The sequence below is a fragment of the Mustelus asterias genome, chromosome 18 (assembly GCF_964213995.1).
Source record: "Mustelus asterias chromosome 18, sMusAst1.hap1.1, whole genome shotgun sequence".
In the NCBI taxonomy this organism is placed as follows: Eukaryota; Metazoa; Chordata; class Chondrichthyes; order Carcharhiniformes; family Triakidae; genus Mustelus; species Mustelus asterias.
In genome coordinates this window covers 88,651,919-88,677,952 of record NC_135818.1, presented here as the reverse complement: position 1 = coordinate 88,677,952, position 26,034 = coordinate 88,651,919, and the positions used below count along the sequence as shown (strand labels likewise).

The 26,034-nt window shown below is 49.6% G+C and overlaps 1 protein-coding gene across 6 annotated transcripts in view; it reads left to right on the top strand.

Moving 5' to 3' along the window:
- Positions 1 to 26,034, top strand: part of LOC144507345 (nesprin-2-like) — a 316,785-nt gene that overhangs the window by 144,686 nt on the left and 146,065 nt on the right. For 5 of the 6 annotated variants that reach the window (XM_078234517.1, XM_078234520.1, XM_078234518.1 and 2 more), the window contains exons 31-37: positions 6,313 to 6,495; positions 14,215 to 14,352; positions 15,020 to 15,205; positions 16,694 to 16,816; positions 17,099 to 17,281; positions 19,704 to 19,757; positions 20,373 to 20,573. In XM_078234517.1, coding sequence (XP_078090643.1) covers positions 6,313 to 6,495; positions 14,215 to 14,352; positions 15,020 to 15,205; positions 16,694 to 16,816; positions 17,099 to 17,281; positions 19,704 to 19,757; positions 20,373 to 20,573 — 1,068 coding nt within the window. The remainder of the gene's footprint in view (positions 1 to 6,312; positions 6,496 to 14,214; positions 14,353 to 15,019; positions 15,206 to 16,693; positions 16,817 to 17,098; positions 17,282 to 19,703; positions 19,758 to 20,372; positions 20,574 to 26,034) is intronic. The other variant, XM_078234521.1, reaches the window with a different exon arrangement.

Sequence of the window (26,034 nt, the reverse complement as noted above, 5' to 3'; positions counted from 1 at the left end):
CTCACTGGGGTACAGGGTCCCCTCCTCTCCTGAAGGTGCTGACTCTCACTGGGGTACAGGGTCTCCTCCTCTCCTGAAGGTGCTGACTCTCACTGGGGTACAGGGTCTCCTCCTCTCCTGAAGGTGGTGATTCTCACTGGGGTACAGGTCCCCTCCTCTCCTGAAGGTGCTGACTCTCACTGGGGTACAGGGTCCCCTCCTCTCCTGAAGGTGCTGACTCTCACTGGGGTACGGGCCCCCTCCTCTCCTGAAGGTGCTGACTCTCACTGGGGTACAGGGTCCCCTCCTCTCCTGAAGGTGCTGACTCTCACTGGGGTACAGGGTCTCCTCCTCTCCTGAAGGTGGTGATTCTCACTGGGGTACAGGTCCCCTCCTCTCCTGAAGGTGCTGACTCTCACTGGGGTACAGGGTCCCCTCCTCTCCTGAAGGTGCTGACTCTCACTGGGGTACAGGTCCCCTCCTCTCCTGAAGGTGCTGACTCTCACTGGGGTACAGGGTCCCCTCCTCTCCTGAAGGTGCTGACTCTCACTGGGGTACAGGGTCTCCTCCTCTCCTGAAGGTGCTGACTCTCACTGGGGTACAGGGTCTCCTCCTCTCCTGAAGGTGGTGATTCTCACTGGGGTACAGGTCCCCTCCTCTCCTGAAGGTGCTGACTCTCACTGGGGTACAGGGTCCCCTCCTCTCCTGAAGGTGCTGACTCTCACTGGGGTACGGGCCCCCTCCTCTCCTGAAGGTGCTGACTCTCACTGGAGTACAGGTCCCCTCCTCTCCTGAAGGTGTTGACTCTCACTGGGGTACAGGGTCCCCTCCTCTCCTGAAGGTGCTGACTCTCACTGGGGTACAGGGTCCCCTCCTCTCCTGAAGGTGCTGACTCTCACTGGGGTACAGGGTCTCCTCCTCTCCTGAAGGTGCTGACTCTCACTGGGGTACAGGTCCCCTCCTCTCCTGAAGGTGCTGACTCTCACTGGGGTACAGGGCCCCCTCCTCTCCTGAAGGTGCTGACTCTCACTGGGGTATGAGGTCTCCCTCCTGTCCTGAAGGTGCGGACACTCATTGGGGTACAGGGTCCCTCCTCTCCTGAAGGTGTTGACTCTCACTGGGATATGAGGTCCCCCTCCTCTCTCGAAGGTGCTGACTCTCACTGGGTTATGAGGTCCCCCTCCTCTCCTGAAGGTGCTGACTCTCACTGGGGTACAGGATTCCCCTCCTCTCCTGAAGGTGTTGACTCTCACTGGGGTACAGGATTCCCCTCCTCTCCTGAAGGTGCTGACTCTCACTGGGGTACAGGGTCCCCCTCGTCTCCTGAAGGTGCTGACTCTCACTGGGGTACAGGTCCCCTCCTCTCCAGAAGGTGCTGACTCTCACTGGGGTAGAGTCATAGAGTCATGGAGGTTTACAGCATGGAAACAGGCTCTTCAGCCCAAATTGTCCATGCCATCCTTTTTTTTTAAAACCCCTAAGCTAATCCCAATTGCCCGCATTTGGCCCATATCCCTCTATACCCATCGTACCCATGTAACTATCTAAATGCTTTTTAAAAAATAAAATTGTACCCGCTTCTACTACTACCTCTGGCAGCTTGTTCCAGACACTCACCACCCTCTGTGTGAAAAAATTGCCCCTCTAGACACTTTTGCATCTCTCCCCTCTCACCTTATACCTATGCCCTCTAGTTTTAGACTCCCCTACCTTTGGGAAAAGATATTGACTATCTATCTTGTCTATGCCCCTCATTATTTTATAGACCTCGATAAGATCACCCCTCAGCCTCCTACGCTCCAGAGAGAAAAGTTCCAGTCTATTCAGCCTCTCCTTATAACTCAATCCATCAAGTCCCGGTAGCATCCCAGTAAATCTTTTCTGCACTCTTTCTAGTTTAATAATATCCTTTCTATAATAGAGTGACCAGAATTGCACACAGATTCCAAGTGTGGCCTTACCAATGTCTTGTACAACTTCAACAAGACGTCCCAACTCCTGTATTCAATGTTCTGATTGATGAAACCAAGCATGCCTAATGCCTTCTTCACCACTCTGTCCACCTGTGACTCCACTTTCAAGGAGCTATGAACATGTACTCCTAGATCTCTTTGTTCTGTAATTCTCCCCAACACCCTACCATTAACTGAGTAAGTCCTGCCCTGGTTCAATACAGCAAAATGCATCACCTCGCATTTGTCTAAATTAAACTCCATCTGCCATTCGTCAGCCCACTGGCCCAATTGATCACGATCCCGTTGCAATTGGAGATAACTTTCTTCACTGTCCACTATGCCACCAATCTTGGTGTCATCTGCAAACTTACTAACCATGCCCACTGTATTCTCATCCAAACCATTAATATAAGTGACAAATAACAGTGGGCCCAGCACTGATCCCTGAGGCACACCACTGGTCGCAGGCCTCCAGTTTGAAAAACAACTCTCTACAACCACCCTCTAATTTTGTATCCATTTAGATACCTCACCCTGGATCCCGTGAGATTTAACTTTATGCAACAACCTACCATGCGGTACCTTGTCAAAGGCCTTGCTAAAGTCCATGTAGACAACATCAACTGCACTGCCCTCATCTACCTTCTTGGTTACCCCTTCAAAAAACTCAATCAAAGTTGTGAGACATGATTTTCCACTCACAAAGCCATGCTGACTGTCCCTAATCAGTCCTTGCATTTCTAAATGCCTGTTGATCCTGTCTCTCAAAATACCTTCCAACAATTTACCCACCACAGATGTGAGGCTCACTGGCCTGTAGTTCCCAGGCTTTTCCCTGCAGCTTTTTAAACAAAGGCACAATTATTGCCACTCTCCAATCTTCAGGCACCTCACCTGTGACTATCAATGACTCAAATATCTCGGCTAGGGGACCCGCAATTTCCTCCCTAGCCTCCCACAACGTCCTGGGATATACTTCATCAGGTCCCAGGGATTTATCGACCTTGATGCACTTTAAGACTTCCAGCACCTCCTTCTCTGTAATATGTACACTCCTCAAGACATCACTATTTATTTCCCCAAGTTCCCTAACATCCATGCTTTTCTCAACAGTAAATACTGATGAGAAATATTCATTTAGGATCTCACCCATCTCTTGTGGATCCGCACATAGATGACCTTGTTGATCCTTAAGAGATCCTACTTTCTCCCTTGTTACCCTTGTCCCCTTTATGTATTTGTAGAAGCTCTTTGGATTCTCCTTTGCCTTATCTGCCAAAACAATCTCGTGTCCCCTTTTTGCCCTCCTGATTTCTCTCTCAACTCTACTCCTACACCCCCTATACTCTTCAAGAGATTCACTTGATCCCAGCTGCCTACGCATGTCAGGTGCCTCTTCTTCTTGACCAGGGCCTCAATATCCCGAGTCATCCAGGGTTCCCTACTTCTGCCAGCCTTGCCCTCCACTCTAAGAGGAATGCGTTTAACCTGAACCCTGGTTAACCCACTTTTGAAAGCATGCCACTTACCAGACATCCCTTTGCCTTCCCACAGACTCCCCCAATTAACCTTTGAAAGTTCCTGCCTGATACCATCAAAATTGGCCTTGCCCCAATTTAGAATATTAACTTTTGGGACAGACCTATCATTCTCCATAGCTATCTTAAAACTAATAGAATTATGGTCACTGGTCCCAAAGTGATCCCTCACTAACACTTCTGTCACCTGCCCTTCCTTATTTCCCAAGAGGAGGTCAAGTTTTGCCCCCTCTCTAGTCGGGCCATCCACAGACTGAATGAGAAATTCCTCCTGAATACACTCAACAAATTTCTCTCCATCCAACCCTCTAATACTATAGCTGTCCCAGTCAATGTTGGGAAAATTAAAATCTCCGACTATTACCACCCTATTTTTCTTGGAGCTATCTGTAATCTCCTTACATATTTGCTCCTCAATTTCCCGCTGACTATTTGGGGGTCTATAGTACAACCCTATCAAAGCGATTTTCCCCTTCTTATTTCTCAATTCTACCCATATAGACTCAGTGGCTGAACTCTCGGATATATCCCCGCTCAGTACGGCCGTGATGCTTTCCCTAATCAAAAGTGCAACTCCCCCTCCTCTCTTACCTCCAGTTCTATCTTTCCTACAGCATCTGTACCCTGGAACATTGAGCTGCCAGTCCTGTCCCTCCCTTAGCCATGTTTCAGTAATTGTTATAATATCTCAGTCCCACATACCCGTCCATGCCCTGAGTTCATCTGCCTTGCCCGTCAGGCCTCTTGCATTGAAATAAATGCAGTATAATCTGGATTTCCCTTGCTCGCTGTCCTGCTTTTGCCTGATCTGTCTGGTACTAGGATTACTGACACTGTCTCTACTAATTAATGTGCTCTCTTTAACTTCTGTACTGTCCTCAAACTTCTCTTCTGTCTCCCTACTGCTTTGGATCCCACCCCCTGCCAAACTAGTTTAAACCCTCCCGAGTGGCTCTAGCAAATCTCCCCGCCAGGATGTTAGTCCCCCTCCAGTTCAGGTGTAACCCGTCCCTCTTGAACAGATCAGCCCTTCCCCAGAAAAGATCCCAATGATCCAAAAATCTAAATCCCTGCCCCCTGCACCAGCTCTGCCTAATCTGCCTAATTCATCTGCCTAATCCTCCTATTTCTCCTCTCAATAACACGTGGCACCAGTAGTAGTCCTGAAATTTCTACCTTCGAGACCCTGCACTTTAGCCTTCTGCCTAACTCTCTATATTCACATTTCAGGACCTCATCCCTTTTCCTACCTATGTCGCTGGTATCAATATGCACAACGACCTCTCGCTGCTCACCCTCCCCCTTAAGAATGTCCTGCTATCGCTCAGAGACATCCTTGACCCTGGCACCAGGGAGGCAATACACCATCCTGGAGTCTCGATTGCGGCCACAGAAACGCCTGTCTGTGCCTCTAACTAGCGAGTCCCCTATTACTACTGCTCACTTGCTCTTTGCCCGACCCTGTCCCACAGCAGAACCAGCTGTGGTGCCACAGGCCTGGCTGCTGCTGGTATCTCCCCCTGACAGGCTATCCCCCTCAACAGCATCCAAAATGGTATACCTGTTTGAAAGGGGAATAGACACAGGAGACTCCTGCACCACCTGCCTGCCCCTCCTGGCAGTCACCCATCTACCTGTCTGAACCTGTGGTGTGACAACCTCCCTGTAACTAGTGTCTATCACACACTCTGCCTCCTGTATGCTCCGCAATGCATCCACCTGCCGCTCCAACCGAACAATGCGGTTTGTGAGGAGCTGCAACTGGACACACTTCCTGCAGACAAGGTACGGGGTCCCCTCCTCTCCTGAAGGTGCTGACTCTCACTGGGGTACAGGGTCTCCCTCCTCTCCTGAAGATGCTGACTCTCACTGGGGTACAGGGTCTCCCTCCTCTCCTGAAGGTGCTGACTCTCACTGGGGTACAGGGTCTCCCTCCTCTCCTGAAGGTGCTGACTCTCTCTGGGGTACAGGGTCCCCTCCTCTCCTGAAGGTGCTGATCTCACTGGGGTACAGGGTCCCCTCCTCTCCTGAAGGTGCTGATCTCACTGGGGTACAGGGTCCCCTCCTCTCCTGAAGGTGCTGACTCTCTCTGGGGTACAGGGTCCCCTCCTCTCCTGAAGGTGCTGACTCTCACTGGGGTACAGGGTCTCCCTCCTCTCCTGAAGGTGCTGACTCTCTCTGGGGTACAGGGTCCCCTCCTCTCCTGAAGGTGCTGATCTCACTGGGGTACAGGGTCCCCTCCTCTCCTGAAGGTGCTGACTCTCTCTGGGGTACAGGGTCCCCTCCTCTCCTGAAGGTGCTGACTCTCACTGGGGTACAGGGTCTCCCTCCTCTCCTGAAGGTGCTGACTCTCTCTGGGGTACAGGGTCCCCTCCTCTCCTGAAGGTGCTGACTCTCACTGCGGGTACAGGGTCCCCTCCTCTCCTGAAGGTGCTGACTCTCACTTGGGTACAGGGTCCCCTCCTCTCCTGAAGGTGCTGACTCTCACTTGGGTATAGGATCCCTCTGAACGTACCAGCAACCCAAGAGCACACTGCACACTGTGCCACTAGAGAGCAGCAATGTTGTATTTTTTGATCTCAGGACAGTTTGTTCTTTGTCTATTTAAATGACAATGTCTTTCCAGGAATTGCTGATGATCTGTTCTGAGAGCAGTGATTTTCTGTGAGTGTTTCTGCCCCTGGCTAATTTGAAGTGAAATGTAGAAAGTTTCTTTACAGTTCCCTGCTGGTGCTGACATGGTATTCCATTGGAAGAGCTTGCAGCTGAACTGAAATCTTTTGCGATGTTTGCCTAATTCTCCGAGTGTTTAACCCCTGTTTCTGCTTCTTCTTCCACAGAGGATCTGGAGGGGGATTGATGACTGGCACTCGGTGCTTTCGCAGCTTGATGCTGAGGTGCAGGACCTGGCAGAGCTGGATCCCCGGCAGGCTCAGGAGCTAATGGAGAGTCTACTTGACCCATTCCAGCAACATCAACATGTGTCCCGTATCGCAGAACAGAGAACAGCACTACTCAACAAGGTCACAGCCTTTCACCAATGTCTCTCACACTGCGCCATTCTCCCCTTAACCCCGTGCTGTACCTGTCCCGGGAGTGTTTGATGGGGGACAGTGTAGAGGGAGCTTTACTCTGTATCTAACCCCGTGCTGTACCTGTCCCGGGAGTGTTTGATGGGGGACAGTGTAGAGGGAGCTTTACTCTGTATCTAACCCCGTGCTGTACCTGCCCCAGGAGTGTTTGATGGGGGACAGTGTAGAGGGAGCTTTACTCTGTATCTAACCCCATGCTGTACCTGTCCAGGGAGTGTTTGATGTGGAGATGCCAGCATTGGACTGGGATAAACACAGTAAGAGGTCTCACAACACCAGGTTAAAGTCCAACAGGTTTATTTGGTAACAAAAGCCACTAGCTTTCGGAGCGCTGCCCCTTCACCAGGTGAGTGGGAGTTCTGTTCACAAACAGGGCATATAAAGACACAAACTCAATTTACAAAATAATGGTTGGAATGCGAGTCTTTACAGGTAATCAAGTCTTAAAGGTACGGACAATGTGAGTGGAGAGAGGGTTAAGCACAGGTTAAAGAGATGTGTATTGTCTCTGGCCAGGACAGTTAGTGAGATTTTGCAAGCCCAGGCAAGTCGTGGGGGTTACAGATGGTGTGACATGAACCCAAGATCCCGGTTGAAGCCGTCCTCATGTGTGCGGACCTTGGCTATCAGTCTCTGCTCAGCGACTCTGTGTTGTCATGTGTCGTGAAGGCCACCTTGGAGAATGCTTACCCGAAGATCTGAGGCCTTATGCCCGTGATCGCTGAAGTGTTCCCCAACAGGAAGAAAACACTCTTGCCTGGTGATTGTACAGCGGTGTTCATTCATCCGTTGTTGTAGCGTCTGAATGGTCTCCCCAATGTGCCATGCCTCGGGACATCCTTTCCTGCAGCGTATCAGGTAGACAACGTTGGCCAAGTTGCAAGTGTACGTACTGTGTACCTGGTAGATGGTGTTCTCACGTGAGATGATGGCATCCGTGTCGATGATCCGGCACGTCTTGCAGAGGTTGCTGTGGCAGGGTTGTGTGGTGTCATGGTCACTGTTCTCCTGAAGGCTGGGTAGTTTGCTGCGGACAATGGTCTGTTTGAGGTTGTATGATTGTTTGAAGGCAAGAAGTAAGGGTGTGGGGATGGCCTTGGCGAGATGTTTGTCTTCATCAATGACATGTTGAAGGCTCCGGAGAAGATGTCGTAGCTTCTCCGCTCCGGGGAAGTACTGGACGACGAAGGTACACTGTCCGCCGTGTCCTGTGTTTGTCTTCTGAGGAGGTCGGTGCGGTTTTTCGCTGTGGCGCGTCGGAACTGTCGATCGATGAGTTGAGCGCCATATTCTGTTCCTATGAGGGCAACTTTCAGCATCTGGAGGTGTCTGCTGTGATCCTCCTCATCCGAGCAGATCCTGTGTATACGGAGGGCTTGTCCGTAGGGGATGGCTTCTTTAACGTGTTTAGGGTGGAAGCTGGAGAAGTGGAGCATCGTGAGCTTATCCGTGGGCTTGCGGTACAGTGAAGTGCTGAGGTGACCGTCCTTGATGGAGATGTGTGTGTCCAAGAATGCAACCGATTCCGGAGAGTAGTCCATGGTGAGTCTGATGGTGGGATGGAACTTGTTGATGTCATCATATAGTTGTTTCAGTGATTATTCACCATGAGTCCAAAGGAAGAAAATGTCATCAATGTATCTAGTGTATAGCATCGATTGAAGGTCCTGTGCGGTGAAGAAGTCTTGTTCGAACCTGTGCATGAAGATGTTGGCAAATTGAGGTGTGAATTTGGTCCCCATGGCTGTTCCGTGTGTCTGGATGAAGAACTGGTTGTTGAAGGTGAAGACATTGTGGTCCAGGATGAAGCGGATGAGTTGTAAAATTGCATCTGGAGATTGGCAGTTGTCGGCGTTGAGTACTGAGGCCGTTGCAGCAATGCCATCGTCATGGGGGATGCTGGTGTAGAGTGCCGAGACATCCATTGTCTCTCCTGGTTCAACTGCTCCATGTGTGCTGAGTTTCTGTCGGAAGTCCGTAGTGTCGCGACAAAAGCTGAGGCATCCCGAAAATACCCTCTCTCCACTCACATTGTCTGTACCTTTAAGACTTGATTACCAGTAAAGACTCGCATTCCAACCATTATTTTGTAAATTGAGTTTGTGTCTTTATATGCCCTGTTTGTGAACAGAACTCCCACTCACCTGGTGAAGGGGCAGCGCTCCGAAAGCTAGTGGCTTTTGTTACCAAATAAACCTGTTGGACTTTAACCTGGTGTTCTGAGACTTCTTACTGGGAGTGTTTGATGGGGGACAGTGTAGAGGGAGCTTTACTCTGTATCTTACCCCGTGCTGTACCTGTCCTGGGAGTGTTTGATGGGGAGAGTGTAGAGGGAACTTTACTCTGTATCTAACCCCATGCTGTACCTGTCCTGGGAGTGTTTGATGGGGACAGTGTAGAGGGAGCTTTACTCTGTATCTAACCCCATGCTGTACCTGTCCTGGGAGTGTTTGATGGGGGACAGTGTAGAGGGAGCTTTATTCTGTATCTAACCCCGTGCTGTACCTGTCCTGGGATTGTTTGATGTGGACAGTGTAAAGGCAGCTTTACTCTGTATCTAACCCTGTGCTGTACTTGTCCTGGGAGCGTTTGATGGGGAGTTTGTAGAGGGAGGTTTTCTCTGTATCTAACCCTGTGCTGTAGCTCGAAGTAAATGGGTCAAGAATTCCATTGGGATACATTCCACAATAATTTAATGCCAACTCTGAATTGGAAGAGGCTTATCAGTAATGCATGAGCAAAGCATATTTATCTGAGCGGCCAAACATTAAGTTATTATACAGCTTTTCCCATTAACATCATTTATCTCTTCATCTGGGAGACCCAGTATTAAATGCAAGGATCAAACTCTTCTCAAGCTCTTTAAGAACATTAAACCAATAAACTTTAATCTTGATAGAGGACCAATTTAATACAGGGTATTCTCTCCTCCATGTCCACCTTGCTTTTCTGGCACAATGAGGATATGGCGGGGTCAAACCTTTGCAACAAGCTTGGAGCAAAATGCAAATGGTGCAGTATCTTCAGCTGAATTTCTTTTGTTCCATTACAAACTGAAATTTTATCGGCACATTCCCAAATATCACCCCATGTCTCCTCATCAATACTTACTGCAAGGTCTCTTTCCCCAATATCGCAATGTTGTCCAATGTATTCTCACAGGATCTAGAGCATAAAGTATCGGGGAAATCTTAGCATCAAAAAGAAGAGTTGCCTTGTTAAGAATTAAGTCCTTAAGTTGCAAGTATCTCAAAAAGAAGTGTTTGGAAATATCAAAGTGTTGACACAGCTGCTCAAAAGGTAACAGGGTGGCATGGTCTAACACATCCCCTATTCTACGAGACCTCTACCTCTCCAGATATTCATGGTCTAACACATCCCCTATTCTACGAGACCTCTACCTCTCCAGATATTCATGGTCTAACACATCCCCTATTCTACGAGACCTCTACCTCTCCAGATATTCATGGTCTAACACATCCCCTATTCTACGAGACCTCTACCTCTCCAGATATTGAAACTGCGGTCCATGAGACCTGGCAGGAAATGCAGATTACCCTGAGTGTGGGAAAGTGAGGAAGTGGAATTAGATCTTCCCTCTCATTCAAGGACCATCCTCCAGGCTTTCACACTGTTAGAAAAAACATTATCAAACCTATCTAACACCACCGTGCGATCTCTCCAAAATAAAAGTTACTGTAAGGAATATAAAGACTGGCCAGCTTCAACATCAATCCAAACGGAAGAAAGTTCTCCCCTAATCCATTCATGTAGAGATCAGAGGTGGGAGGCTAACAGATCCATTTTAATATTTGGCATTCCCAGCCCCCCTTTAGGACAAGGCAGCTGCAGGTTAGTTAATCTTAAATGAAGCTTCCTCTTGTTCCAAACAAAGGAACTGAGCACCCCATTAATTTCTTTAAGGATCTTTGCAGACAACAGGATAGGTAACAGAGCAGCCTAGGTAATACATTCACCTTAATCAAAGCTGTCCTCCCCAGCTGGAAATCAGTAAGGACGACTAACGATGTAGGTTCCATTTCATAGAAGCCAACAAGGGGGGACGTTTGCCTGATCTAACTGCTGAAAGTCAGGGGAAATACCCAGAAATGTAAACCCCAAAGGGGGCCATCTAGGGGGGGTGGAGGTGTGGGGGAGTGGGGTGGGGGATGGTGGTCTGAGGGCCTCTATCCAGGGGCATAGCCTCTGATTTTGTGAAGTTAATCAAATAGGCCAGGAAAAGACTAAACCTAGCCACCACATCAATAATAGCGGGAACAGAGACATTCGGTCCGGATACAAACAGCAACACATCATCCCCATGGAGTGACATTTTATGCTACTTACCTACACTAAGTAGCTCAGCTGATGACCTCCTCCAGAGATTCAACAGCAAAAGCCCCAGCAATGAAGGGGATAAGAGACATCCCTGCTGAGTCCCTCACTGAAGACCAAAGTTATCAGATCTATAGCCATTTAAAAGAACAAAGAAAATTACAGCACAGGAACAGGTCCTTCGGCCCTCCAAGCCTGCACAAACCATGCTGCCCGACTGAACTAAAACCCCCTACGCTTCCGGGCACCATAACTCTCTATTCCCGCCCTATTCATGTATTTGTAAAGACGCACCTTAAAAGTCACTATCATATCTGTTTCCACTACCTCCCCCAGCAGCGAGTTCCAGGTACCCACCACTCTCTGTGTAAAAAACTTGCCTCGTACATCTCCTTTAAAACTTGCCCCTTGCACCTTAAACCTATGCCCCCTAGTAATTGATTCTTCCACCCTGGGAAAAAGCTTCTGACTATCCACTCTGTCCATGCCTCTCATAATCTTGTAGACTTCTATCAGGTCTCCCCTCAACCTCTGTCGTTCCAGTGAGAACAAACCAAGTTTCTCCAACCTCTCCTCATAGCTAATGCCCTCCATACCAGGCAACACCCTGGTAAATCTTTTCTCTACCCTCTCCAAAGCCTCCACATCTTTCTGGTAGTGTGGCGAAAAGAATTGAACACTATATTCCAAGTGCGGCCTAACTAAGGTTCTATAAAGCGTCAACATGACTTGCCAATTTTTAAACTCAATACCCCGGTCGATGAAGGCAAGCATGCTGTATGCCTTCTTGACTACCTTCTCCACCTGTATTGCCACTTTCAGTGACCTGTATACCTGAACACCCAGATCCCTCTGCCTATCAATACTCTTAAGGGTTCTGCCATTTACTGTATATTTCCTATCTGTATTAGACCTTCCAAAATGCATTACCTCACATTTGTCCGGATTAAACTCCATCTGCCATCTTTCCGCCGAAGTCTCCAACTGATCTATATCCTGCTGTATCCTCTGATGGTCCTCATCGCTATCCGCAAATCCACCAACCTTTGTGTCACCTGCAAACTTACTGATCAAACCAGTTACATTTTCCTCCAAATCATTTATGTATCTATTACAAACAGCAAAGGTCCCAGTACTGGTCCCTGAGGAACGCCACTGGTCACAGCCCTCCATTCAGAAACACACCCTTCCACTGCTACCCTCTGTCTTTAATGACTGAGCCAGTTCTGTATCCAGCTTGCCAGGTCATCTCTGATCCCATGCAGCTTCACCTTCTGCACCAGCCTGCCATGAGGGACCTTGTCAAAGGCCTTACTGAAGTCCATGTAGACAACATCCACTGCCCTACTCTCATCAGTTTGCAAGGGCTGCTGCCAGTGGGCCCCTGATGAAAACCTGTATCCATTTCACAAAGCCCCTCCCAATCTGAACTCAATGTGTCGAAGTAGTTCAGTTTCACCCTTTCCAAAGAGCTCAATAGTCCATCTATAGAATGCTTCTGAAAGACCTGAATAATATTCAGTAACCTCCTGACATTACATGATTTTCGGCCCTTGATAAACCTTTACTCTGTACCTAAGCCCGTGCTGTACCTGTCCTGGGAGTGTTTGATGGGGACAGTGTAGAGGGAGCTTTACTCTGTATCTAACCCCATGCTGTACCTGTCCTGGGAATGTTTGATGGGCATGATGTGGAGATGCCGCTGTTGGACTGGGGTAAACACAGTAAGAAGTCTCACAACACCAGATTAAAGTCCAACAAGCTTATTTGGTAGCAAAAGCCACTAGCTTTCGGAGCACTGCTCCTTCGTCAGGTAAGTGGGAGTTCTGTTCACAAACAGGGCATATAAAGACACAAACTCAATTTACAAAATAATGGTTGGAATGCGAGTCTTTACAGGTAATCAAGTCTTAAAGGTACGGACAATGTGAGTGGAGAGAGAATTAAGCACAGGTTAAAGAGATGTGTATTGTCTCCAGCCGGGACAGTTAGTGAGATTTTGCAAACCCAGGCAAGTCATGGGGGTTACAGATAGTGTGACATGAACCCAAGATCCCGGTTGAGGCCGTCCTCATGTGTGCGGAACTTAGCTATCAGTCTCTGCTCAGCGAATCTGTGTTGTCATGTGTCATGAAGGCCGCCTTCGAGAATGCTTATCCGAAGATCAGAGGCCGAATGTCCGTGACCGCTGAAGTGCTCCCCAACAGGAAGAGAACACTCTTGCCTGGTGATTGTCGAGCGGTGTTCATTCATCCGTTGTCGTAGCGTCTGCCTGGTGTCCCCAATGTACCATGCCTCGGGACATCCTTTCCTGCAGCGTATCAGGTAGACAACGTTGGCCGAGTTGCAAGAGTAGGTACCGTGTACCTGGTGGATGGTGTTCTCACGTGAGATGATGGCATCCGTGTCGATGATCCAGCATGTCATGCAGAGGTTGCTGTGGCAGGGTTGTGTGGTGTCGTGGTCACTGTTCTCCTGAAGGCTGGGTAGTTTGCTGTGGACAATGGTCTGTTTGAGGTTGTGTGGTTGTTTGAAGGCAAGAAGTGGGGGTGTGGAGATGGCCTTGGCGAGATGTTTGTCTTCATCAATGACATGTTGAAGGCTCCAGAGAAGGTGTCGTAGCTTCTCCGCTCCGGGGAAGTACTGGACGACGAAGGGTACTCTGTCCACTGTGTCCCGTGTTTGTCTTCTGAGGAGGTCGGTGCGATTTTTCGCTGTGACGCGTCGGAACTGTCGATCGATGAGTCGAGCGCCATATCCTGTTCTTATGAGGGCATCTTTCAGCGTCTGGGGGTGTCTGTTGCGATCCTCCTCATCCGAGCAGATCCTGTGTATACGGAGGGCTTGTCCGTAGGGGATGGCTTCTTTAACGTGTTTAGGGTGGCGAAGGAACAGCGCTCCGAAAGCTAGTGGCTTTTGCTACCAAATAAACATGTTTGATGGGGACAGTGTAGAGGGAGCTTTACTCTGTATCTAACCCCGTGCTGTACCTGTCCTGGGAGTGTTTGATGGGGACAGTGTAGAGGGAGCTTTACTCTGTATCTAACCCCGTGCTGTACCTGTCCTGGGAGTGTTTGATGGGGACAGTGTAGAGGGAGCTTTAATCTGTAGCTAACCCCGTGCTGTAATTGTCCTGGGAGTGTTTGATGGGGACAGTGTAGAGGGAGCTTTACTCTGTGTCTAACCCTGTGCTGGGAGTGTTTGGGGCTGGCACTGGGTGATTCCAATGGGAACTGTCTAATTGCTCAGCATTTCCATTGCAGCCGGCTGATTAACATTGAGACAGTTGAACGGTGTTTGTGTGTTATTGAGCAGATTCCAGAGTGCCTGGAGGAGTACAAACAGCTGACTGACTCAGCGGTGTCATGGAACGAGAGCTCAGGTGCACTACTCTCCAGCAAGACTGACTACACCTCCGCCAAGACCCTGAGAAAACAGCTGCTGGCCTTTCAGGTGAGCTCTCTTGGTCCAATCTCCATCCCAGCGAGGATTGCAGGCAGTAAAACTGCCCCACCAAACCCCACTCTGTAAATCCTCATTTAAACTCAGAATTCAGTTCAGTATGGCTGGATTTAACAGCAATGTATGAAGCCATTCGGCCCATCCTGCCTGTGACTGTCTTTGAGCGTGTCATCCAGTAAGTCGCATCCCCGCTCTCTCTCTCCTCACAGCGCAAGTGTAATTGAATTATACACTCAGGGACTGGTGCAGTGTTGGAAGTACCACTTCGAAAGCTGTTAATCTGAGATCTACCTGCCCCTCAGGTGGGTGTGGACAATCCAACAGCAATCCCCTCATCCTTCACTTTTCCAGAGGAAAGCTCCCCAGCCTGTGGAGTGTTTCCAGATGGGTAAAACCTCTCAATTCTGAAATCACTTTTGGGAATCTTTTTGCTCCTTCTCCAAAGCCCCGATACCCTTGGTTATATTCTGAATGTCAGAACTCTTCACTGTACTCCATGTGTTTAAGAAGTTTAAAATAACTTCTCTGCTTTTCAATTCTATCCTTCTGCATTTCTGCCCCTCTGCCAGGTTTGCGTTTTTCTGACTTGCTTCACCTGCGTCTCTTCTAATCATTTGTAAATTTGCTTTTTCTTTCTGTTTTATATTTTTGATTGAAGGTGATGGCAGAGGGTGGCAGACAGAAAGAGAATAGTCTCCAAGATGTTGCGTCCAGACTGAAGGAGCTCTCAGTGATGTACCAGACTGATGAGATGATGCAGTGTCTCAGTGAGCTGCGAGACGCTGTGTCCACTCTACAGCAAGCCATTGACCAGAAGCTGACTCAGATAGAGCATGTTGCAACGGTGAGACCGTTCCCCACAATGCATGTGTGTAGCTCACCGTGGTCCCCGTTCCCGGCAATGTCACAGCCTCCTCCCGTCCGTCTCAGAGTCAGCAAGTCCCACTGCAGAGACTGGACAACAGCATCAAACAGTGGGAGCATTGATACTGTATCTGAACACCCTGTACCCCAAACCTATTGAACCCCCCCATTGTACCCCCAAACCCACAGTTTTTCTCACTGTATCCCAAACCCACTGGACCCCCCATTGTACCCCGAAACCCACTGCACCCTCCATTGTACCCCCAAACCCACAGTTTTTCTCACTGTATCCCAAACCCACTGCACCCTCCATTGTACCCCCAAACCCACTGGAACTCCCATTGTACCCCCAAACCCACTGGAACTCCCATTGTACCCCCAAACCCACTGACCCCACATTGAACCCCCAAACCCACTGGAACCACATTGAACCCCCAAACCCACTGGACCCCCATTGTATCCCCAAACCCACTGGAACCCCCCATTGTACCCCCAAACCAACTGGAACCCCCACTGTACCCCCAAACCTACTGGAACCCCATTGTACCCCCAAACCCACTGGAACCCCATTGTATCCCCAAACCCACTGGACCCCCTTGTACCCCCAAACCCACTGAATGCCCCATTGTATCCCCAAACCCACTGGAACCCCATTGCATCCCCAAACCCACTGGAACCCCATTGTATCCCCAAACCCACTGAACGCCCCATTGTACCCCCAAACTCACTAGAACCCCCCATTGTACCTCTCAACCCACTGGAACCCCATTGTATCCCCAAACCCACTGAACGCCCCATTGTACCCCCAAACTCACTAGAACCCCCCATTGTACCTCTCAACCCACTGGAATCCCCCATTGTACCCCCATACCCACAGAACCCCCCATTGTACCCCCAAACCCACTGGAACTCCATTGTACCCCCAAACCCACTGTATCCCCAAACCCACTGCACCCTCCATTGTACTCCAAACCCACTGGACCCCCCCCATTGTACCCCCAAACCCACTGGACCCCCCATTGTACCCCCAAACCCACTGGACCCCCGATTGTACCCCCAAACCCACTGGACCCCCCATTGTACCCCCAAACCCACTGGACCCCCCATTGTACCCCCAAACCCACTGGACCCCCCATTGTACCCCCAAACCCACTGGACCTCCCATTGTACCCCAAACCCACCGGACCCCCGATTGTACCCTCAAACCCACTGGACCCCCCCCCCCCATTGTAACCCCAAACCCACTGGACCTCCCATTGTACCCCCAAACCCACTGCACCCCCCATTGTACTCCAAACCCACTGGAACCCCCCATTGTACCCCCAAACCCACAGTATCCTCCCATTGTAACCCAAACTCACTGGATCCCCCCCATTGTACCCCTTTCCTTCCGCAGCGATGACCCTGACATCCACCCTCAGGCTGTGCCTCTATATCAACCTTTCTGGAATTTCTGTTTCTATTGCAGGAGGTTGGAGATATTGAGATCGAGGCGAAACTCATTGAAAATAAGCTTTCAAAGATTAATGCCATTCTGTCCTCCATTGATCTCTACGACCTGTCCATCCTGGAACATTTGGAGAACAGACAGGTACCAGCATTCTCCTCGGCTATCCTACCAGGGCCTATCAATGTTTACTGGGGTTGTACGCTGCTGTCCCTCCTTACGCTGGATGATGGTGGCCAGCTATTTGTCACCAGGTTTTAGGTACTTGCCCCTGGCCCAGGTACTTGCCCCTTGCTGTATGTCTGAATATTCTCAATCTCCCAGCCCTGTTCTATATTCTGAGCTTCACTCTGTCCATAGTGCCCTCTCAATGCCCAGACATTATGTTGTGTCCTGTTTGTAAAGTAATTTCTCTCCTGAGTTTAGATAATCCTGGAGAATCTGGAGGAGATGAAGGATCTTGTTGGAGTGATGGCGGAGTGTAAGGAATCGCTGGGATTATCGGAAGAAGTGATTTGTACCGTTGAGGTTTTCACAAAGCTGAAACGAGTAAACGCTGAGCTGAAACATCTGCAAGAGATGACAACACAGCAGAACGCCATGTTACAGGTAACGTGATTCCGCATTGCCGAACAACCCTGACAGTGGATGTTTTGTTTTGGATTTGTGACTGCGGGCCGGTCGAGCGTGGGCTGGTCGAGCACGGGCCGGTCGAGCGCGGGCTGGACGGGCGCTGGCCGGTCGAGCGCGGGCAGGTTGAGCGTGGGCTGGTAGGGCACGGGCCGGCCGTGTTTGGGCTGGTCGAGCATGGGCGAATTGAGCGTGGGCCGGTTGCGCGCGGGCCGATCGAGCGCAGGCCGGCCATGTTAGAACATAGAACATAGAACATAGAACATTACAGCGCAGAACAGGCCCTTCGGCCCACGATGTTGCACCGACCAGTTAAAAAAAAACTGTGACCCTCCAACCTAAACCAATTTCTTTTCGTCCATGAACCTATCTACGGATCTCTTAAACGCCCCCAAACTAGGCGCATTTACTACTGATGCTGGCAGGGCATTCCAATCCCTCACCACCCTCTGGGTAAAGAACCTACCCCTGACATCGGTTCTATAACTACCCCCCCTCAATTTAAAGCCATGCCCCCTCGTGCTGGATTTCTCCATCAGAGGAAAAAGGCTATCACTATCCACCCTATCTAAACCTCTAATCATCTTATATGTTTCAATAAGATCCCCTCTTAGCCGCCGCCTTTCCAGCGAAAACAATCCCAAATCCCTCAGCCTCTCCTCATAGGATCTCCCCTCCATACCAGGCAACATCCTGGTAAACCTCCTCTGCACCCTCTCCAAAGCCTCCACATCCTTCCTGTAATGTGGGGACCAGAACTGCACACAGTACTCCAAGTGCGGCCACACCAGAGTTGTGTACAGTTGCAACATAACGCTACGACTCCTAAATTCAATCCCCCTACCAATAAACACCAAGACACCATATGCCTTCTTAACAACCTTATCTACTTGATTCCCAACTTTCAGGGATCTATGCACACATACACCTAGATCCCTCTGCTCCTCCACACTATTCAAAGTCCTCCCGTTAGCCCTATACTCAACACATCTGTTATTCCTACCAAAGTGAATTACCTCACACTTCTCCGCATTAAACTCCATCCGCCACCTCTCGGCCCAACTTTGCAACCTGTCTAAGTCTTCCTGCAGACTACGACACCCTTCCTCACTGTCTACCACACCACCGACTTTGGTGTCATCAGCAAATTTGCTAATCCACCCAACTATACCCTCATCCAGATCATTAATAAATATTACAAACAGCAGTGGCCCCAAAACAGATCCCTGAGGTACACCACTTGTAACCGCACTCCATGATGAATATTTACTATCAACCACCACCCTCTGTTTCCTATCCGCTAGCCAATTCCTGATCCAATTTCCTAGATCACCCCCAATCCCATACATCTGCATTTTCTGCAGAAGCCTACCATGGTGAACCTTATCAAACGCCTTACTAAAATCCATATATACCACGTCCACTGCCTTGCCCCCATCCACCTCCTTGGTCATGTTGGTTGTGATTGCTGTCTGTATTCCGCCTGTCACGAACAACCACAAGACTGTGCTGTTTGATTCAATTAGCCAATCATTGGGATATATTTACCAGGCATCATATGAGCATTGAAATTAGGCATCACCACACTGCCCGACTGTGTGATCGACAGACACCAGAATTCTACCGGCACACCCACCACGGTTCCGGGGGTGGGCGAGGCTCGGAGAACGGCGTTCTCCATTGGCCTCAGGCAGGATCGTATGAACCTCGGGCGGACGTGCCGGTAAGATTCCACCCAGAATGTCAGAATTGGCAGCATCCTATTGGTGGAAATTACCACTCACAGCATGGTGGCAGCATGAAATGACTGTTTTGCGATACTTTGCCTTTCCAGGGTAATTTGAGATAGACTCAAAACCCAAAACATAGTGTCTTCTGTTGGATGTGATTCTGCGATTGGGTAGCACTTACTGAACAATCCTGAATGCATTTACAGCTACACTAATAACCAATTTCAGGTAATCAGTTGAGCTCATAAAGTGGCTCATTTATGCTTGCTCGAAGTGGCATACAGTCATACACAAACACCCGTCACTGCAAACAAAAGGAATATGTTCAAGCCTTGGACCATTTTTTGGAATTACGCAGGAATTTGTGGAGCCTGTAGTTCCCCAGTGGTCAAGTTGTTGCCATGGAGAAAGCAATCAAAATTGACTTCCAACTAATCAGCACCCTCTTCTTGTGTGGTATAAATTGTTGTGAGAGTTTGAAATTTGGCATTCTTGTATTTGTCCTGATGAGTGCAAGATGAAAAGTTTCAGCAACTTGTCTCTTGTTTCAGCAAAATTCAAGTTTGATACTATCAAGCCAATATAATTTTTTCTCTGTATATCTCAGTGTTAATGCCCATCTTTGGAACTTGAAGCTCCTTTAATTTGGACCGTGTTATTATCTCTTCCAGTTATTGTTGGAAAAGTTACAGGAGTGTGATGCAGAAATGGAGAGATTACAGCAGGTGAGTATATGCGACAGAGGACACAAGCTGTACCGGTACCGATCTACACATATCCAAGGTACTTCACTGAGGTGGAATCTAACACCTAGCCTCATACATGAGTAACAAACGCTGACAGCCTGGATCTGTCCCATTCACCCATCGACCTGCCCTCACTTTTCTAATTTGACCCCCCAGTTCCCTCAAATTTAAGAATATTTTCCCTGTGATTACATCCCTCCAAATGCGTCTTTCCCCGATTCTAGCATCTAAAACTAACAGCCATAACTTCTGCTGTCTAGACCTCAACCTGGAATTCTCTCCCGAAGCAGCTCTGCCTCTCACCCCTCCATCAGGAGGGCCCTTTAAATCCAAACCAGCCAATATTTCACTAACCCTCCCGCCCCACCCCCCGGCGCCCCTCACACCTCCCTCATCTCTCCTCCCTCCTTTTATCCTTCTCAGATTTTGGGACATTATGACCGTAACGGCACTAAGTAAACGTAAGCTGCTGGAAGTATCAGGTGGCCACCTTCTACAGGTGAGAAGCCGCCGGGATCTGTGGAATGAGTTTCAGCTCCTGTGGGAGGAACTGGGAAATAACTGGGGCCAATTGAATCTTCCCTCTCTCGACAGGGGGGTGGGTGTCCGCTCGAAGCTCAGGGCGAGAGGTTGTCCACGCTGATGGAGCGGAGGAATTCACTGCTGAACGACGCGCAGGAAGCTCTGACTCAGCTTGTGCAAGAGGAGCTCAGCGGTGAGCAGCCAGTTGCCGAGGGCGGTGGAGAGGAGGAGCTGTCACTGACAGTGCACACTGACCAAGCCAGAGACTCACAGGTATTTCCTCCCTCAGCGCCACGCTGCTCTTGCCAGCAGGGGTTAGACCAGCTTCACCTGCAACCTGCATGTTTGACAGCTTTACCTTCCAGTCTAAGGTTTGGTCATTAATGACTTGGCTGACTGTGACAATATAAACAGCTACAGGAGGATGGTGCTAATGTTACTGATCACACTGAAAATTAATTCAATCCAACCACAGCTATTTAACTATTTTAATTGAATTCTTTCTAAGGGCAGCACGGTGGCACAGTGGTCAGCACTGCTGCCACACAGCGCCAGGGACCTGGGTTCGATTCCCAGCTTGGATCACTGTCTGTGTGGAGTTTGCACATTCTCCCCGTGTCTGCGTGGGTTTCCTCCGGGTGCTCAGGTTTCCTCCCACACTCCAAAGATGGGCAGGTTAGGTTAATTGGCTATGCTAAATTGCCCCTTAGTGTCAGGGGGATTAGCAGGGTAAATATGTGGGGTTATGGGGAAAGGACAGGGTGGGATTGTTGTCAGTGCAGGCGGAGGGATTCTATGATTCTAAGTCCATAAAGCCCTACAGTGCAGAAGGAAGCCATTCGTCCCATCACACCTGCACCAACTATCAAGACAGTATCTTTCCCAGGCCCACCCACCTATCCCTGTAGCCCCGTGCATTTAGCATGGCCAATCTACCTAACCTGTGCTTCATTGGAGTGTGGAAGAAAACTGGAGACCCCGAGGAAACCCACGCAGACACGAGGAGAATGTGGAAATTTCACACAGACAGTGACCCAAGGCCAGAATTCTTCTTTAAATTCGTATTCATAGAAAATATGAGAAAGTGTAGGCCATTCGGCCCTTCGAGGGAGCGCCGCGCTGCCAGGGGGTCAGTACTGAGAGAGCGCCGCACTGTCAGAGGGTCAGTACTGAGGGAGCGCTGCACTGTCAGAGGGTCAGTACTGAGGGAGTGCCGCACTGTCAGAGGGTCAGTACTGAGGGAGTGCCGCACTGTCAGAGGGTCAGTACTGAGGGAGTGCTGCACTGTCAGAGGGTCAGTACTGAGGGAGCGCTGCACTGTCAGAGGGTCAGTACTGAGGGAGCGCCGCACTGTCAGAGGGTCAGTACTGAGGGAGTGCCGCATTACCAGGGGGTCAGTACTGAGGGAGTGCCGCATTACCAGGGGGTCAGTACTGAGGGAGCGCTGCACTGTCAGAGGGTCAGTACTGAGGGAGTGCCGCACTGTCAGAGGGTCAGTACTGAGGGAGTGCCGCATTGCCAGGGGGTCAGTACTGAGGGAGTGCCGCACTGTCAGAGGGTCAGTACTGAGGGAGCGCTGCACTGTCAGAGGGTCAGTACTGAGGGAGCGCCGCACTGCCAGGGGGTCAGTACTGATGGAGCGCCGCACTGTCAGAGGGTCAGTGCTGAGGGAGCGCCGCACTGTCAGAGGGTCAGTGCTGAGGGAGCGCCGCACTGTCAGAGGGTCAGTGCTGAGGGAGTGCTGCACCGTTGGAGGATCCTTGTGACTCAAGGGGCGAGAGTGCTACCAACTGAGTTTCAGCTGCCAGCGTGGGAAGAATTAAAACAGAGCAGAGAATAATCTTTGTAACAGGATGTGTGTGTGTGTGTGCGCGCAGGAGGCTAATAGATAGGTCAGGAAGTTGGGTAATAGTTTCATAAACTGTGTGTGAGATTAGGTCCACCCACTGGGTCAAATAATTCCCCGTCTTTCACTCTGCCATTCTCTAATCTGTGACCGAAGAAGCCAGGATTGTCCAACTTAAAGAGAGAACGTTAAGCAAAGGTATACAGAGGATGAACAAAATAGGTGAATAACTGGAAAGTGGGTGTGGTAGCAGAGGGCCCTGTGGGGTGTATGAGTGTTTCGATTGTGTAAGGTGTAGGGGTAAATTGAGGAAGTAGATAATGAAGCATATCATATCCTGGCTTTATTAATAGAAACGGAGGCTGGGATTCTACGCCCCTCGCATAGGGGAGATTGGTAGGTGAGGGCACAGGATGGCAGGCAGGGATATAAAATGGGCACCATGCCTACTGCACTCACCTGCACTGGAATTGTACCTGCAGCAGGGAAGGTAAGGCTTGCCCATGGACTAATCCATGTCGACTAACAGGGCTCCTCTCACCGCCGCTGAGATTCTCTCCACAGCAAAGGAAGTCTGTGTCAGCTATGCAGGCCACACACTGAGTCCAGGTGAGCCTTGTGGCCCGGCTGGGGGTCAGTGGGTGGCGAGGCAGGGAGCTGGCGGGGGCTGTGCCTCCTGTTTGGGAAAGCTCTGTTCATTGGAACCCCCGCCCCCCCCACCAGATAATTCTCCAACCCCTGCTTTATCCTTGCCCCTCCCCCACTCCCAGTCCCCTTTAACCCCCTCACCAGGCTCTGCCAACCTGATGCCAGTGAGGTCGTGAACCACCACCCATGGTCAATGCTCCATGGCTCCTCGGTTTCAGGGAACATCCTGCAGTCCCAGCCCTAGCCACTGCTCCTGGTGGCACTGCTGAGACAGGAGAGCTGCTGACCATTTGATTGGTCAGCCACTCTCAAGAGGCGGGACTTCCACTTGAATGGTGGTGCAAGGCTTGCCTCAAACCAATTACCAGCTGAACAGCCATTAAAAGCAGCCGGGTGAGCTGGCCGGGTACAGGTGGGCCCAGACCTGACTCTTACACCCCCATGTAAAATCCAGCCCATCTTGTCCAAAAGCAAGGAGGTTCTGTTAAACCTGTAAAAAAAGACTCTGGTTTGGCCGTGGCTGGAGTATTGTGTCCAGTTCTGGGCTCCTCACTTTAGGAAGAATTTGAAGTCATTAGAGAGAGTGCAGAATAGATTCATGAGAATGGTTCCAGGGGTGAGGAACTCCAGTTATCTGGATAGATTGGAGAAATTCTGTTTCTGAGAATGGTTGTTCTTCTTAGAGAAGATTTGATCGATGTTTGATTTGATTATTATTGTCACATGCATTAACATAGTGGAAAGTATTGTTTCTTGCACAGACAAAACATACCATTCGTAGAGAAGGAAACAAGAGAGTGCAAAATGTAGTGTTACAGTCATAGCTAGGGTGTAGAGAAAGATCAACTTAATGCAAGGTAGGTCCATTCAAAGGTCTGACAGCAGCAGGGGAGAAGCTGTTCCTGAGTCAGTTGGTGCGTGACCTCAGACTTTTGTATCTTTTTCCCGATGGAAGAAGGTGGAAGAGAGAATGTCCGGGGGTGCGTGGGGTCCTTAAATTATGCTGGCTGCTTTGCCGAGGCAGCGGGAAGTGTAGACAGAGTCAATGGATGGGAGGCTGGTTTGCGTGATGGATTGGGCTACATTCACGACCTTTCGTAGTTCCTTGCGGTCTTGGGCAGAGCAGGAGCTATACCAAGCTGTGATACAACTGAAAATAATGCTTTCTATGGTGCATCTATAAAAGTTGGTGAGAGTTGTAGCTGACATGCCAAATTTCCTTAGTCTTCTGAGAAAGTAGAGGCGTTGGTGGGCTTTCTTAACTATAGTGTCGGCATGGGGGGACCAGGACAGGTTGTTGGTGATCTGGACACCTAAAAGCTTGAAGCTTTCGACCATTTCTACTTCGTCCCCATTGATGTAGACAGGGTCATGTTCTCCTTTACGCTTCCCGAAGTCAATGACAATCTCCTTCATTTTGTTGACATTGAGGGAGAGATTATTGTTGCCACACCAGTCCACCAGATTCTGTGTCTCATTCCTGTACTTTGTCTCGTCATTGTTTGAGATCCGACCCACGACGGTGGTGTCGTCAGCAAACTTGAAAATCGAATTGGAGGGGAATTTGGTGTATAAGGAGTATAGTAGGGGGCTGAGAACACAGCCTTGTGGGGCACCAATGTTGAGGATGATTGTGGAGGAGGTGTTGTTGCCTATCCTTACTGATTGCGGTCTGTGAGTTGGGAAGTTCAGGATCCAGTCTCAGAGGGAGGAGCCGAGGCCCAGGCCACGGAGTTTGGAGACGAGTTTTGTGGGAATAGTAGTGTTGAAAGCTGAGCTGTAATCCATAAATAAGAGTCTGACACAGGTGTCCTTGTTATCCAGGTGTTCCAGGGTTCAGTGCAGGACCAGGGAAATGGCGTCTGCTGTGGACCTGTTGCAGCAGTAGGCAAACTGTAGTGGATCCAGTTAGTCCGGGAGGCTGGAATTGGTTCGTGCCATGGCTAACCTTTCGAAGTACTTCATAATGATGGATGTCAGAGCCACCTGCCGGTAGTCATTAAGGCACGCTGCCTGGCTTTTCTTAGGTACCGGGATGGTGGTCATCTTCTTGAAGCAGATAGGGACCTCAGATTGTTGTAAAGAGAGGTTGAAGATGTCTGTGAATGCCCCCGCTAGCTGATCCGTGCAGGATCTGAGCGCTCGTCCGGGTACCCCATCCGGGCCAGTCGCTTTCCGTGGGTTGACCTTCAAGAAAGCTGCTCTGACATCTGCAATGGTGACCCCAGATACAGGTTCATCCAGGGCTTCCAGGGTGGAGGGGGTGCTCTCGCTGACCTCTTACTCAAAACGGGTGTAGAATGCATTGAGCTCATCAGGGAGGGGTGCGTTGGAGCCGGCAATTTTACATGCCTTCATCCTGTAGCCTGTTATGTCTTGCAGACCTTGCCATAGTCGGCGGGGGTTGGTGTGGCTAGCCTGGGACTCTAGCTTGGTCTGGTTCTGTCTTTTGACATCTTTGATGGATCTCCTTAGATCGTATCTGACTTTCTTGTATAGGTCAGTATCGCCTAACTTGAATGCCTCAGACCTGGACTTCAGCAAGCAGTGGATATCCCTGTTCATCCATGGTTTCCGGTTGGGGAACACGCGGATTTGCTTCTTTGACACACAGTTTCTACACACTTACTAATGAAGTCAGTTACTGTAGTGGTGTACTCGTTCAGGCTGGTGGCAGAGTTTTTAAATACTGACCAGCCCACTGACTCCAAGCAGCCCCGTAGGAGATCACCCGATTCCTCAGACCAACATTGCACGACTTTTTTTGATGGATTCTCCCACTTCAGTTTTTGCTTGTAAGCCGGGAGCAGGAGCACAGCCTTGTGTATTTACATTCATGAGAGGCCTGGACAGCACTTATAGGAGAAACAGTTCCCATTGGTGGAAAGATTGAAAACCCGAGGGCACTGATATAAGGTTGGTTTATAAGATTGGCTGCAGAAGCAATGGTGACACGAGGATAAACATTTTTTGCAGGATCAGGAATGCGGAGCACAAATATAAGATCAAATTGACAAAAGAACCAAAAGCATCAAAATGGAGAATATTTTCACGATAAGAGACATCTTGCACCTTGTAAAAAAATGGGATAAAGTGATATGGGGAACAGGTGGGGAGGTGGATTTGAGACCAGGAAGAGATCAGCCATGATCTGATTGAATGGCGGAACAGGCTCAAAGAGCTGAATTGCCGACTTCTGCTCCTAATTCCTATGTTCCACCGAGAGGCAAGACAGGGGTG